This window comes from Aquarana catesbeiana, linkage group LG01 (assembly GCF_042186555.1).
Source record: "Aquarana catesbeiana isolate 2022-GZ linkage group LG01, ASM4218655v1, whole genome shotgun sequence".
Lineage (NCBI taxonomy): Eukaryota > Metazoa > Chordata > Amphibia > Anura > Ranidae > Aquarana > Aquarana catesbeiana.
In genome coordinates, this window is record NC_133324.1 from 831,651,591 (window position 1) to 831,668,147 (window position 16,557).

The 16,557-nt window shown below is 42.1% G+C and overlaps 1 protein-coding gene across 2 annotated transcripts in view; it reads left to right on the forward strand.

The window, feature by feature from the left end:
* YIPF7 (Yip1 domain family member 7) overlaps positions 1–16,342 on the forward strand; it is a 106,480-nt gene extending 90,138 nt beyond the window's left edge. For both annotated transcript variants that reach the window (XM_073612260.1, XM_073612261.1), the window contains exon 6: positions 16,102–16,342. In XM_073612260.1, coding sequence (XP_073468361.1) covers positions 16,102–16,264 — 163 coding nt within the window. In that variant the 3' untranslated portion in view covers positions 16,265–16,342. The remainder of the gene's footprint in view (positions 1–16,101) is intronic.
* Positions 16,343–16,557: the final 215 nt, after the last annotated feature.

The window sequence follows — 16,557 nt, forward strand, 5'->3', positions numbered from 1 at the left end:
AGTGTGTACCTAGTTTAGGGTGGGACTTCCTGTCCCACTTCCTCCTTCCTGCTCTTGGCTGCCTAGGCGACTCCTCCCCTCCCCCTAGGCGGCCTCTCCCTCTCTGCAATCTTCTGGGACACGTCACAGGTCCAAGAAGATTGCCTGGCCACTAGCAGATCGCAGCGCGACTTGCGCATGTGCAGTGTGCGCCCAGGCGTGAAGCCGAAAGCTGTCACGGCTGGGTGCCCACAGTTGCTATGATGGTGCCGGTGGAGAGGAGGGGGAGAGGAGTGAGGCTCCGAGCGCCTGCATCGCTGGACCGTGGGACAGGTAAGTGTCTGTTTATTAATAGTCAGCAGCTACACTTTTTGTAGCTGCTGACTTTTAAAAAACGAAAATATGCGTGGAACTCCGCTTTAAGTTATGCGTAATAAAATGGAATGACACAGGGAAAAAGTAATGAACACATGAAGAAAGTGAGGTGCAAAAAGACATGGAAAGCCAAGACACCAGCTGCAATCTATCAGTAATTAAAAAGCAATCCTGCCCCTTGTCAGTGCAAATTAAAATCAGCTGGTTTAGTCTCAACTGATGGCCTATAAAAAGGTGCCTCATTACCAAGGTGTCACACAAGAAACATCTAATGATGGGTAAAAGCAAAGAGCTCTCTCAAGACCTTCACAACCTTATTGTTGCAAAACATACTAATGGCATTGGTTACAGAAGGATTTCTAAACTTCTGAATGTCCCAGTGAGCACTGTTGGGGCCATAATCCGGAAGTGGAGAACATCATTTCACCATAAACCGGCCATGACCAGTTGCTCCTCACAAGGTTTCTGACAGAGGAGTGAAAAGAATTATCAGAAGAGTTGTCCAAGAGCCAAGGAACACTTGTGGAGAGCTTCAGAAAGACCTGGAACTAGCAGGTAGAATTGTTTCAAAGAAAATAATAAGTAATGCACTCAACCGCCATGGCCTGTATGCACGCCCATCATGTAAGACTCCATTGCTGAAGAAAAAGCATGTTGAATGGATGAATGGAAAAATGTACCAAGACATGCTTGATAACAATCTGCTGCCATCTACCAAAATGATGAAGGGGAAAAGAGGGTGGACAGTTCTGCAAGACAATGATCCCAAACACAAAGCCAAGGAAAGTCTCATTTGTTTTTTTTAAAGAAAGAAAATAAAGATGCTAGAATGGCCCAGCCAATCACCTGACTTGAATCCAACAGAAAATCTATGGAAAGAACTAAAGATCAGAGTTCATTGAAGAGGCCCATGGAACTTTCAAGATTTGAAGACTGTGTGGAAGAATTGGCCAAAATCACACCTGAGCACTGCATGAGACTAGCTTCTCCATACAGGTGGTGTCTTGAAGCTGTCATTACCAACAAAGGATTTTGTAAAAATTATTAATAAATTTCAGTTAGTGTGTGTTTAATACTTTTCCCCTGTGTCATTCCATTTTATTTCACATAACTTAATTTCTGAACTTTTTTGTTCTGGTTTCTTTGTATGTATGGATTGCATGTGTTGCTACCGAAATGTGGTTAAAATGTCATGCCAATAGCACCTTTAGAAACATATTTACCTAGAAAAATGATGATGTGTTCAATACTTATTTTACACGCTGTAAATCTAAGCAGGTGTATGCCACCTCCAGCTTGGACGCCTGGTAATCACAATTTCGCTATATAGCTTTCGCTATACTTGCAACATGCTAACAGAAGGCTCTTTCACAGCAGCTGACCTGTCACTTGTCTTCCCTTTCTCTATTCACAAAATACCAAGTGTTCTGTAAATGGACAGGATGGCTGCTAGACAGGGGAGCTTTAAGTCTACAGTTGGAGGGCTGGAAGTTTAGCAACAGCTATACTATCAGTGCTCAATGAAAGCATACCTTTTTAATTAGGGACAGTGATGCAGGAGGTGGCATTCACCTCCTAGGATTTAACTATTTTTTAACCCTGCAGATTTTTAAAAGGTTTTTCCCTGGAGCTCTTCTTAAAGTCGCGATAGCCTACGTTAGTGATGGGGAAACTTGGCACTTCAGATGTTTTGGAACTACATTTCCCATGATTCTAATGCACTATGCAGTGTAGTTGAGCATCATGGGAAATGTAGTTCCAAAACATCTGAGGTGCCAAGGTTCGCCATCACTGGCCTACGTAATACTTACTTTTGCAAGATTGCAAGCTTGCTATGTGTAGCTGATGCCAGCCCATATGGGATTTGAAATGGGTGGGTGCATTATAGAGAAAATAATAGCCTAATACTTAGAATACTATCTTTCTCTTAGAAGGTATGGGGCTCTTTCTCACTTTAGCTCCCCACAAGGAAAAATAACCATGGGGATTGGTTTTGTATCACCCCATTGTCCAGTGCACTAACAAAGGATTCCTTATGAATGTGTGTATTAGACTCAAGTAAAAACAAAGCCACCCCAGTCTTTGCCACATCCATAAAGATTATTTTTTTCAAAATCATCTTGATACATTTAATTCATGATGGGTCTGTGCTTGCCTAAAAAAAAAGTAAATTCTGAAATATCCCAAGTGTGCAGCTTCCAAGTGGCCAGTTTTTATTACTTAAATAATTTAATAAAGAATATAGAAATGGAGCTACATTGCACAAGTGATACTATGAAGTATTGCCATCCATGAATTAGCGGATTCGTTTATCCACCTGTGCACCATAGAATTATACCATATTGTAAAAGTACACTTTTAATCATCTGCAAAATGCATACCTTCTTGTACAAAGCAATTTTTTTTAATTGTATAATTTGAACTGTTTTATAGAATAAGTTGCAGTCACAAACTTTTGTTTATTATGTACAAAAGGTCATGGCAGTGCAAAAAAGTGATGAGTGACCATTATGTTGAAGAATAATCAAAGACAACAGCTGCAATCAGAAGTAGATTATCCATTAAAGTGCAGGAAAGATCAAAACCAGCAGCCTTAGCAGGGAGCACCATCTGTCCTGCTCAACTATGTTTGTGGATAAAATATTTCCTAAGTCCAAAGCAACAAAAAGCTGTGCAATTCCAAACCAACTTAGGAGATGCCAGCATTATATCTTATCTATCACTACACAGTAAATAAAACCACTGTGCCAGCTGATCAAAATGTCATAGACTAAGAGGGTAAAGGATGCCAAGATATGTAGTTTTTAATGTCAAGACTGACTTGCTTCACATAAACAAATAAAAGACGTTACATTACCAAATAATTTTGTAAAAAGTTGCTGCACTAATTAAAATATATACACGCATGAAATTAATTTCGCGTCCAAGAAATAACATGAAGATTACCTGACCAAGGCTGTCAGCTCTTTACCTAGCACAATTACACAGTATCTTTGATTATTTTTCTTAGCAAGAAATATCAATTTTTCTTGCTTGAAAATATTAAATTGGAATACCAGTATTTTTTTTTTTTAATTTCTGGGGCCCCACTCCTCACCCCTACTTCTAACTTTGGCCCCCTCGTCTTCCTGTAACAAAAAATATGTCCAAGGTCTGCTTACTCTCGCCATGCTTCTGTCTTGTAGCCAGCCATTTCCTCCATTTAGTGCCACCGGTCCTCTTCTGGGATGAACAACAGTCAGCATCATTAAACCCGTTTGCTGACACCCCAGTGCCGAGGGGTACATTATCAGGCAGCCTGGGCTTACAATGCTCCAGGAATGAGTTGTCCTCCACAGCATGGCATGAACACTGCTTAGTGCAGGGGGAAAGCCCCAACTGCAGCCGGGAAGGAATAGTATAGACCCATGAAATCACTTGATTTCTTGAGTCTATCCTATTCTATATGAGTCAGGAAATGGCTGGGTGGTGTTTGAAGACATGGGTGAATTGGCCTGCTATTTCCTGCTCTCCTCAACTCCCTACTAGCTGCACAATAGGCCAATAGGGAGGCAGAAGTGCAGGAAGGGAAAGTGACCATAGGAGATCTGCATTTATTACTATAGATTCATTATATTAGGTGATATACTGTACATATCATGATATTACAATCAGTGGTATCTGCAGGTACTCCACAGAGACCCACAGAGACTCCTCTCAACCTGTTCCCTTCTAGGATCCTAACTTTTTCCCCGACAAGGGTGTGAGGAGACATCCAGTTGTATCAGTGTTCTTTAAACTTCACCAAGCTGTAATAATTAAGTAAAAAAAAATGAAAGATTATATTCAAGACTTTGCTTATAAAAAATAAAATATTTTTATTTCTTCTGCTAAAATAAAGTTTATTTCAAAAACCCATTCATACAAATGTATCCTTGCTGCATCCGAACCCAGTGGGGAAGAAAAGTTTATATGTATATAAAATATCCAATATACCTCTGGGTATGGAGCGGTGGATGTGCCTCTCTCCTCCCACTAGGGTTGCTGTTAGAAATCACAGGGCCTTGTACAGCCTTCCTGATGGCCCCCCCAACCTCACCTACACCACACCCCCAACCCCACCGTTACCCCCCTAGGGTGCAGAAAAACAGCTTCACTGATTTATCCACCTACACCCTGAAAATTAAAAAAAAAAAAAGTCCCTCCTGTGCTCCCACCTTCTGGGTCCCTCTGTTGGCTTGATGGGGCCCAGGGAAATGTAATGTAAACCCTGGTAAGCAAGTAGGAGCCCAGGTGTGGTCTAGTAAAATCCATTTATTCATATAGGCTGAAATGAACAATAAAACTGCCCTGGGCCCCCCTGTTTAGCTGATGAGGCCCAGGCCCAGTACAACAGGACCAGTTGTACTGCCTTATCAGTGGCCCTGCCTCCCACAATGCAGTGCTGAGTGCTTGAGCAGCCAATTGCCAGGCTCCAGCATTCTCTGTAAGCTCCCCAGCAGAACAACTCAAAGCTTACAAGAGGCTTCTTCTCCTCAGCTGAACAGTGGAAGAGAGAAAAAAAAGGGAAGTATACACAGCTACATGGGCAAAGCTCAAGTTCACTTTAAAAACATATTTATAAAAGCATGAAATACAACCACATCCACATTCCTTTCTCAACCATCATCATTTACATACCCTACATGCATTCCCATGTGATAGAAAACATGAGGCGGCAGATTGAAATACTTTTTTTTTTTTTTTAACTTCTTTTATACTGCTCCCCTGCTGCATTCATGTGTAACCATTTCAATTAGAGGATAAAGATCTACTTTCACTTCACAGATTGAGTTCACATGATGCTTGATAGATTTTAAATAAAGCAAATGGACCAAAAGAGATTATTTAATGAGATTTCATGTCAGAGGGCTGCATTTATAGATCCGGGTTTTCAGAAGGATTAAGCTGCATCTTAAAGGGAAGAAATGTCATTTATACTAGGGCAAAACAGATTATGTAGGTATTAAGCTGTATGCCACTAGTATAACCACGGAATTTATTATCACATATGCTTTCAGCTTTGCAATGACACCAAGTTAACGTTTTCATTTGAAAAAAAAGCTCACAATGGCTACCAAAATCAAAACAAATATTATACATAATGATTTAACATATGATAGCATTTAAATATAAATGTATGTGGAACTCAGGAAATTCTGCAATGAAAGTCTAGCCCACAAGCAAGGGTTCCAGATGTCCTAAACTATGAGGAGATTTTGCTCTGCCCTATGCACAACATTGAGTACTCCCTTAGTGAGTCCTAGCCTTATCATTTTCCAATGTCAGATATTTTTTTGATGTATGGTATTTTCACCCTTCAGATCTCATACATTATTCTGAGTTATGCCAGAAGAACTGTGTAGAAAGAAAGAAAAGGAATGGTTGCTAAAATACACACTTACTAAATAAAAATGATGTTAATCTGTTCCTTAACCCATCCATCTTGCTCAGTAATTTTTTATGGTATGTGGTGGATAGAGATGTACCAAACACCCCTTGGTTCGGTTTGCACCAGAACTCTTCAACATAGCAAAAGTTTGGACCAGAACATCAAACCCAATTGAAGTTTATGGGATCCGAAGCTGAAAAATCAAAAGTGCCCATTTTGAAGGCCTATATGCAAGTTATTGGCCCTAAAAAAGGATATGGGGAGCTGGGTACTGCCCTGGAGATATTTATCAATGCAAAAAGATTATGGTTATTGGTTATCCTTGGTTACAGAGGCATAACCCCTCTTTTGATTGGCTCCGTGCTGAGGTTTTCTCCTGGTCACCACAATGCAGTGAAACATGCTTCTGGAAGGTAGCCAAGGTCCTGTGTACCTCTTCACTCTCCTCCCTGCTAGAGGAATACCGTGATTTTAGCGATGTCTTTGACAAAGGTCAAGCTGGTAGTTTGCCTCCACACCGGCCGTATGATTGCGCAATTGACCTTCAATCTTGTGCCACTCCCCCTTGTGGCTGGGTTTACCCTTTGTCAGTCTTGGAGGATGAAGCCATGGAGGAGTATGTTGCAGACGCACTTTCTCGAGGTTTCATCGGCAAATCCTTGTCTCCTGCTGGTGCTGATTTCTTCTTAGTGAAGAAGAGGAGTGGTGAACTGAGACCGTGTATTGATTATAGGGGTCTCAATCGTCTCACGATTAAGAATGCCTACCCAATCCCGTTGATTACAGAGTTATTTGACAGCCTCAAGGGAGCAACGGTTTTCACTAAGCTTGATCTGAGAGGGGCTTACAATCTAGTGAAGATTAGGGAGGGTGACGAGTGGAAAACTGCGTTTAATACCAGAACTGGCCATTATGAGTATCTCGTAATGCCTTTTGGCCTTTGTAATGCCCCGGCAGTTTTCCAGGAATTTATTAATGATGTCCTCCAAGATTTGTTGCATATCCTCATATTTTCCAAGTCCCTGGAGAGCCACCACACAGATGTCTGTCATGTGCTTCAGAAATGAAGAGAGAACAATCTCTATTGTAAACTGGAGAAGTGTGAGTTCCATTGGGAAATTAATAAATAAATTCCTGGGCTATGTCATTTCCACTGCTGGTTTTTCGATGGACTCAGAGAAACTTTCGGCAGTCTTACAGTGGCCTCGACCCGTGGGGGCACGTCCTCTGCAGCATTTCCTGGGTTTTGCCAACTATTATCGGAAGTTTATTCATAACTTCTCGTCTCTGGTCAAGCCCCTGACCGATATGACCAGAAAGAACGGTAACCCACAGAGTTGGTCTCCGGAGTCCATTAAGGCCTTTGAAAGTGTCAAGGCTGCCTTTGGTTCTGCTTCTGTGTTGGCACATCCTGATCCTACGTTACCTTTTATCCTTGAGGTTGATGCTTCTGAGACTGGTGTTGGCGCCCTTCTGTCTCAACGTCCTACCTCTGAGAGTGCTATGCATCCTTGTGGCTACTTTTCCAAGAAATTGTCACCTGCCGAGTGCAATTACGAGATTGGTGACAGAAAACTGTTGGCAATCATTTTAGCCCTGAAGGAATGGATACATCTCCTCAAAGGTAACACTGTGCCAGTTCTCATTCTTACTGACCATAAGAATCTCACATTCTTGTCTGAGGCTAAACACCTCTCTCCCAGAAGGGCGCGATTGGCTCTTTTCTTGACAAGTTTCAATTACATTGTCTCATTCTTACCCGATACTAAGAATGTAAGGGCTGACACCTTGTCTCGACAATTTTCCTCCACTTCCTAGTTGGAGTTGGTTCCGGTTCCTATGATTGCTCCTGATCATATTCTGGCTACGGTTCGCACCAGTCTCACTTCTCCTTTGGGTGACAAAATTCTTGCTGCTCAGGTTGATGCTCCTCCTGAGAAACCTTGTAAACGCTGCTTTGTCCCAGAGTGTCTCTGTACGGCCGTGCTCCAGACTTACCATTCTCCCAAGGCAGCTGGCCACCCTGGGAAGAATCAACTCGTTTGGGCCGTTTCCCAACAATTCTGGTGGCCTAGTCTACGTGCTGATGTAACTGCCTTCGTAGCTGCCTGTTCCATGTGTGCTCAGAGTAAGACTCCACGACACCTTCTAGTGGGCCTCCTACAACCCATACCTAATGGAGAGAGGCCCTGGACCCACCTGTCTATGGATTTCATTGTGGATTTGCCCAACTCCCAAGGCAACACAGTTATCCTTATGGTGGTTGACCGGTTCTCAAAGATGTGTCATTGTATTCCACTTAAGAAGTTGCTCACTTCTAAGGAACTGACTTCCATTTTTGCTCGGGAGATCTTTTGTTTACATGGGCTACCCAAGGTGATTGTCTCGGACAGGGGTAGTTAGTTTGTGTCCCGGTTCTGGCGAGCCTTTTGTGCATAGCTGGGAATTCAGCTTGCTTTCTCCTCTGCGTATCACCCACAGTCTAATGGGGCCGCAGAACGAGCCAATCAGTCCTTGGAGCAATTCCTATGTTGCTATATTTCTGACCATCACAACAACTGGTCAGACCTATTACCATGGGCAGAGTTTGCTCACAACAGTGCCTTGAATTCTGCTTCCCGATTGTCTCCATTTATGGGGAATTATGGTTTCCAACCTTCCATGTTGCCTGACTCGTTTGTTCCGCAGAGTATTCCTGCGCTAGAGGAGCATCTCCGTGGTCTTCATTCCACTTGGGCACAAGTCCAGGAGGCTTTGCGTCATGCTAATGATAGGTACAGACTCCATGCTGACCGCAGACGCCTGCCTGCGCCTTCCTACCAGGTTGGGGACAGGGTCTGGCTGTCATCTCACAACCTCCGACTTTGCGTTCCCTCACTGAAGTTCGCACCTCGGTTTCGCAGGATTAACCCAGTGGCCTATGCGTTGGACCTTCCTCCTAGTTTGTGCACCTCAAATGTGTTTCATGTCTCATTGAAACCGTTGGTCTGCAACTGCTTTACCACCTCGGTGCCATGTCCTCACCCTATATAGGTTGAGAACTATGAGGAGCATGAGGTACAATCCATTGTTGACTTCCGTAGGTTCCGTGGGCGCATACAGTACCTGGTGCATTGGAAGGGGTACGGTCCGGAGGAACGCTCCTTTGTCTCATCCTCGGACGTACATGCTCCTGCCCTCCTCTGTGATTTCCATAGACATTTTCCCCTCAAGCTCGGTGGTCCTCCGAGGGGGAGGGGTCGTTGAGGAGGGGGGTACTGTCAGGGCTGGCTAAGCCCTTCCTTCTCAGAGCTGGCAGCTCAGCTGTCGGCTAATTGCCAGCTCTCGTCTCTCTCCACAGTTAACCAGCTGTTGTGGATCTGCTCGTCAGTCCCGCCTACTTAAAGATCTCCAGCTCACTTCATTCTTGCCTTTGCCTTGGTCACATCACAAGAAACCATTTCCTGCGTTCCTGTTTAAAGACTGGCTTTGCTGACATCCCTTCTGGCTCCTTATCCTACTTGCTGTTCCTCTACTTGGATCCCTGACTTCTGGCCTGGCTGATTACCCGATCTGGTTACTGAACTCTGGCTTGGCTGATTACCCGATCTGTTTGCTGAACTCTGGTTTGTCTGACTACCCAATCCGGTTACTGGACTCTGGCTATGCTTTGACTACGCTTACTCTATTTACCTTTTTATTTTTATTGATAAACCTGTGTGATTTTACTGTACTTCTGTCTCGGTCTGGTTCATGGTTTCTGACAGTGACCCAGCAGGATGAGACTCATTTGTTCCACTGCTGGCCGCCATTGTCTGCACTTGTTGCTAGGATCGTCTGCCGCCTGGTGTCTAGCAACCAGTGATGTCACGAGGAGGAGAGCAAGGCCGAGGCTTCAGCATTCAGAGTGGAGGAGGATTTAACTTCCTCCTCCTCCACGCCTATCTTCTACTGTGTGGCCGCATGTACATCAGAGCCTGCCTGAGGGAAAGAAACTGTCAGGATCAAATAGAGCACCTCTCAAGAGTGAATTAATTACAACATATGTGTCATGTGGAGTATGAGCTGGCAGCAGAGGAGGAGGTCACATCCTTAGTCCTAAACCAGGGTTCATGCTGGGACTTGTAGTCCTTTACTTTTGGGGATGTGACCCCCAAAAGTAAAGGACTGCAAGTCCCAGTATGAACTCCTTAGAGCTCAGGATGTGTCACACACACACCCGCCCCCCCAACTAGTGAGAGACTACAGATCCCACTGTCCCAGCTTAAATAATTCGGATAAATTGTGCTCCACTGTAATGCCCCGTACACACAATCAGACATTCCGACAACAAAATCCATGGATTTTTTCCCACGGATGTTGGCTCAAACTTGTCTTGCATACACACGGTTACACAAATCTTGTTGTAAATTCCGAACGTCAAGAACGCGGTGATGTATAACACGTACGACGAGCTGAGAAAAATTAAGTTCAATAGCCAGTGCGGCTCTTCTGCTTGATTACGAACATGCGTGGAACTTTGTATGTCGGAATTGTGTACACACGATCAGAATTTACGACAACGGACTTTGCTGTCGGAAAATTTGAGATCCAGACGGAAATTCCGATGGAAAATGTCCGATGGAGCCTACACACAGTCAGAATTTCCGACAACAAGCTCCCATCAAATATTTTCCATTGGAAAATCTGACCGTGTGTATGGGGCATTAGTGTCATTGGGAGGAATTGTGCCCTCATTGTTGGTGTCATTGAGAGGAACTGTGCCCCATTGTTGGTATCAGTGGATGAAATAGTAGCTCAAAGGCTGGATAAAACCAAGCAAAGGGGTGCATCTACAGTTTGGAGACCACTGGTCTATACACATAAAAGCATTTTTGACCCATTTCAGCATAGGGTCAAAATTTTCTGGTTAATTTTGTTTGTTTTTATAGGGAAAACATAGCATCACGCTAAACATATAGTGAATGTGCTCTCATACACCAACCTAATATCAGAAAAATCATAAAACCAAATATGTGGGCGGAGCGACGCGCTGACGTCACCTCGTGTTGCTGTTGATGGTTCCAGAAGGACGGGTTAGTCTGTGTGCTATCGGCCGACGCACCAGACACTAAGGCGTTTTTTCTGCTTCTCTATGTAAGTGCATTATTGTATTTTATTACTCAATAAACTTTGAAGGTTTTACACTATGGAGCACTTAAATCTTTCCATGCCATGTACATCCACTCATGAGTGTGAAACGAAATGAGGAAATTTGGAGTATTATGAGTCTCGTTGGGTGTCTCTGGAGATCGTAATACCATCCCCATTATATCGAAGATAGTTGGTGCACCTGATATGCTGTGGAGGGCTTTTCTATATAAAGGCTTCCCTTGATCCTCTGTAGCGGGGGATCACGGGCTTCCGGTAAGCAGTAACCCCTTACTTAATGGTGGTGGATTTCTGCACTAGTTGCTTTTTTGATTTTGAAGATTGCACTATTTATGGATGGACAGGCTTTTTGGACACAACCTCATTTGGTCTATTAATTTGTCATGATCAATATTTTTGGACAATTTTACATTTATATAATTTTTCAGGTGTTTTGCTAATTTTTATTTTTGTTTATTATCTATATGGTTGCACATATTTGGTTTTATGATTTTTCTGATATTAGGTTGGTGTATGAGAGCACATTCACTATATGTTTAGCATGATTCTATGTTTTCCAATTTTGATTACTGTATATATGTTGTGCAGGAGAATTTCTGCTGTAATTGTTCACATGTCACTCCACTGTAACTTTTGGGATTGGGTACATGTGTTTATTTTTTATTGACCTTAGCGCAGTTTGTTTTTCTTTTTTTCGTGTTTTTATCAGGGGAATGTGGTACTACACACAGATATGTGTATGTTGCACAAGGGAACATAACCAACAGTTTTGTTTCTATATTTTTTTTATTCAATATTGTTCATTTCCATTTATATTTTTCATAGCACTGTTCACAATTACCGGTATATAATGCTGGCAGAATGCAAATCTGTGAAATATTTTGTGCTCATTTGTTAAAGGAAGGTGAATAAGAATTTATTATGAAGATGGCATTGTATTTTATTCATTATTTTATTTAGGTAAAACTACCAGAAACTGCCCCTACCATGAAGTGGCCAGCTGGTTATTACTACCACCAGGGCTAAAAGTTCCCAGTCTTTACTCACAAAAGCCGACACCTTTGGGTTGTTTTATTTTATTGCACATGAAAGGATGACTTGCAACAATAACATTTATAAAAGCTGAGAAAGATCTTCTTGTATCATAAACTAATAGGTTATCCTTAGAGCCCAGGTGAACATCAGTGGGCAGCAATTTAAAGCCGCGTACACACGAGCGGAATGTCCGACAGAAGAAGTCAGACGGAAGCTTTTCATTATCTATTCCGATAGTGTGTAGGCCTCATCGGACTTATTTTTTCGAAAATTCTGACGGACCTAGAAATGAAACATGTTCTAAATATTTCAGACGGAACCTATTCCTATCAGGGAAAAACGATCATCTGTATGCTGTTCCGATGGACCAAAATCAACGCATGCTCTGAAGCAAGTACGAGACGGAAGCTATTGGCTACTGGCTATTGAACTTCCTTTTTCTAATCCCGTCGTAAGCGTTGTACGTCACCGCACAGTCCGTCAGACTTTGGTCGGACTTTGGGTTGACCGCGTGTAGGCAAGACCGCTGCAATGTAATTCCGTCGGAGTTCCGTCAGAGAAACCTTCGGAGTTTATTCCGACGGCAAAACCGGTCCTGTGTAGGCAGCATAAGTCTATACCCAGCTTTACAGCTTGTTCTTTTCAGAGACAAGAAGCTTATTTAATAGAGAAGAGAGCAATGTGCAACCAACCAAAATAAATCAATCACCCAAAAGCCTTCTGTAAACTGTAATCTGGTTGGTTGCTAACAGTTAATGCACCTGTGACATCATGAGATCATTCTCAGGGTTTTTAGCCCTTGCATTAATTTTATTTTAGCAGACATTTAATAAGTGAACCTATCACCTAGAAATCTCTGTAGTGCAGTTTTGTAGATTCAGCACTTTTTGTATATTATGGCCACATGTATAAGGTAATGCTTTGTGATAAATTATTCATTAGATCAACAACATCCAAAGGACGGACAGTTTTACTTTGAAAATACATTTTCATAAGTGACCAAGGTCCTTTAATAATTCCAAAATAAAAATAGGAATTTATTTTAAGATTAAAATTAGTAATGGGGTAAAAAGGGTAATGGTGAAATGCAAAGTATAGTAAAAGGAAATGTAAGTAAAGTAAGCCATACAAAGCCATGTTTTCTGTTTATTGTATAGACTTCAGTTTACTTTCAGGTTTGGGAAAGAGAAATTTTGAATGCCTGCAAAGGACTATTGCGCTTTAAATGGGGTATACACAGGGAGTATTTTTTTTTGCATTTAGCCAGGGGGTTGAATGAAAAAAAACCCTCACAGATCCCTACATCCACACAACCAACATGGATGCAGGGATCTCCCCAACTGCGCTATCATATACTGACAGCAGGGGCTCTCCTGCCTCTGTCAGAATACACAGGTCACAGCTGCAGCCATTGGCTGCATGTGCAGGTCAAATGCTGGTACACACAGAGCAAAATTTGGTCTGTGTGTACCAGTCTTTACACAGTGACTTTACCTTATTAAAGTAAACCAGCACTGAGGACAATACAGAGGCTGCCATTGCTTCTTTCTGTATACTGGTGCTTGAAAATTGGAGCCCATTTATATGGTAATTTGAACTTAAAGTGTTACTAAACCCAGGACCCTGCATTCACTATATCTGGTCTCCCACAGTGCACAGAACACAGAAATGCAATAGTTTTAGTAAATATAAACAGCTAAATACCTTTTCTCATCAGCAGTAAACAGCAGTCTTATGACTTCTATCAGTGTCTTTTTAAAGCTTGTAGGAGGAGTTTTAATTCTCCCCTGATTGCCCTTTGAGGCTGCAGGTCCCCTGACCCTCTGTCTGGACAGTGCTGATTGGCCCTGTGCTGATCACATGCACTCTCCCAAGAAAAAAAAAACTTTTGCAATACACACCAAACTGAACATGTGCAGAGTGCCCCCCAAGGCTCTGTACTATCAGGAGATGATTTGGTGACTGTGGAAGAAGGGGAGCATCAGAGGAGACAGAATTAAACAGTCTTTTTACACAATGTGCAGGATTAACCCCTTAGGTTCCACAGTGAGTACAACAAGCATGCTCTACTGCTAATACAGAATTATTTTACTGTTGTAGGTTTAGTAACACTTTAAGATGGGTGTAAGCCCAGTTGCTAAAATCTCATATACTATTTAATATATTAATATATTTTCACAAGTCATGTTCAATATTTTAAAATCTGCAGTTTTCATTTAAATAGTTCCTGGTCAGCCTGCCATGAAGGACCTTATTCAGGCACTTCATGTTATAGGATGACAATGTCCTAGTCTCATAAGTATACTTCTGCGTTATCACCCTGTCACGCACTCTCCAGATAGAGTCTACAAGTCATCACTTCAATGCACATTATGCAAACATGGTTGACTGTAGTCGTCATCAGGAAACCTAGCTGAAGGAATGGCATGCTGCCATTGCTGGTGTCCAGAAAAACTGAAAACCTGAATTTTATTTTTAAAAAAGGTAATTATTTATGATGCATGGGGGGATATTTACTATAACTTGAACACTCAGAATCTGATGCATCTTTGCATAGTAGCCAATCAACTTCTAATTTTAGCTTGTTCAGTTAAGCTTTGACAATAATTTCTGCCGCGGGGCGGGGTTTATGATCATGTGACCGCCGTGATTGGATGTCACGGTGGTCACATGTTCGGAAAGCTCCTGATAGCAAGCAGTGATCGGGAGCTTTCCGTTTGCCACCAGTAACTTTGCCGGTAGCGCACAGGGCGCACACTCTCTGCACAGCTGGTTTCACAATGTTGCATGCAAATATGTGGCTGCTTGGCGCCAAGGCCCACCCGCTGAGAGGCCACATATTTGTGTGCCATCGGCACCAAAAGGTTAACAGGTTAACTATAGAGACTGATGACAATTTTTACCAACATAAACTTAAGATTGTACCATAGACATTTTTTTTCACAATTCTGCAGTACTGAAACATAAAATCATTGGGTGATAATAATAATAATACTTTATAAAGGTTATACATATTTAACTATTTTATACTTGAACTAATGAAAAAACAGAATGTGGTTTAATATTGTGGAGTTTAAGTTTCTAAGTAGCAATTAACACCGTTACCTTTTTTAGTTACAGTGGGAGAGCAGCTAATATGCAGTTCGCTATCTGGCATCCTGAAAATTTTTAATTGCTAGCTGTCCTGAGAACAAAGCGGAATAAGCACCTGTACCTGTGGAGGAGCAGTTTTCTTCTGATTTACACCTGCTCAGCTGTGACAAGTTTAAGGCCAATCATTGATCCTAATTTGAGTTTTCTGCATCTTCCTAATTGTTATGCACCGTACACACGGTCGGACTTTGTTCGGACATTCCGACAACAAAATCCTAGGATTTTTTCCGACGGATGTTGGCTCAAACTTGTCTTGCATACACACGGTCACACAAAGTTGTCGGAAAATCCGATCGTTCTAAACGCGGTGACGTAAAACACGTACGTCAGGACTATAAACGGGGCAGTGGCCAATAGCTTTCATCTCTGTATTTATTCTGAGCATGCGTGGCACTTTGTCCGTCGGATTTGTGTACACACGATCGGAATTTCCGACAACGGATTTTGTTGTCGGAAAAATTTATATCCTGCTCTCAAACTTTGTGGGTCGGAAAATCCGATGGAAAATGTGTGATGGAGCCTACACATGGTCGGAATTTCCGACAACAAGGTCCTATCACACATTTTCCGTCGGAAAATCCGACCGTGTGTACGGGGCATTAGGAAGAGGGGCAGTAGGGCCTCCTTGGCACTGCAAGGGTTAAAAGTTCATTTTGTCTGGCAAATAAATAATAAAATGAATTACATACCTTATTTCTTGGACTCCCAGCAACTGGTGCTCTCCTTCAATCTTTGGCCCTCTTGGGATGTAAACAAACCCTTTGGAGAGACCGCTGATGACATTGGAAACCTGTAACTGGTGGGGCAGCAGGAGAAGAGTGGCTTATAAGGACCAGTTTTATGGAGAGGAAGAAGCGAGGAATAGGATAAATATTTCACCTTATTCCCCCTGGAAAAAATGATCATTTAACCCTTGCAGTGACGAAGAGCGATTCATTCCTGTGGGATTACATTTTGAGACTTGTCTAGATACAAGTAGTATTGTGGAACATTATAATTTCTATTTTTTTTATTTCCAGAGGAATTGCTGGGACCCTCTTGGCGGTAACTATAATAGTGTGGTGCAGTTTCTCAGCCTCAAAAATCTTCATCTCTACGCTGGCAATGGAAGGACAGCAACTACTTGTAGCCTATCCGTGTGCACTGTTTTATGGATTATTTGCATTATTAACTGTGTTCTGAAATGCTAGGTGCCTTTATATTAATTTATGAAAACAAATGGAAAAATAAATGAACATTCTGTGTTTTTTCTGGTTAATAGCAATGCAATATAATTTTGTGTTTTACTGATAATACAGCATATGACCTTTTTAGGTATGCATAGGTTTTACATGTTTTTTCACTGTGTCATCATGGAATATAATATTGCAAAGAATGACAGCTCCAAGCCCTCTGTTACAATCTCTCTCAATTAAGGAACAAAATATCCTTGTGCGTAGCCAAAATTGGCTGTGCACCCTATCAAATTGCATAAT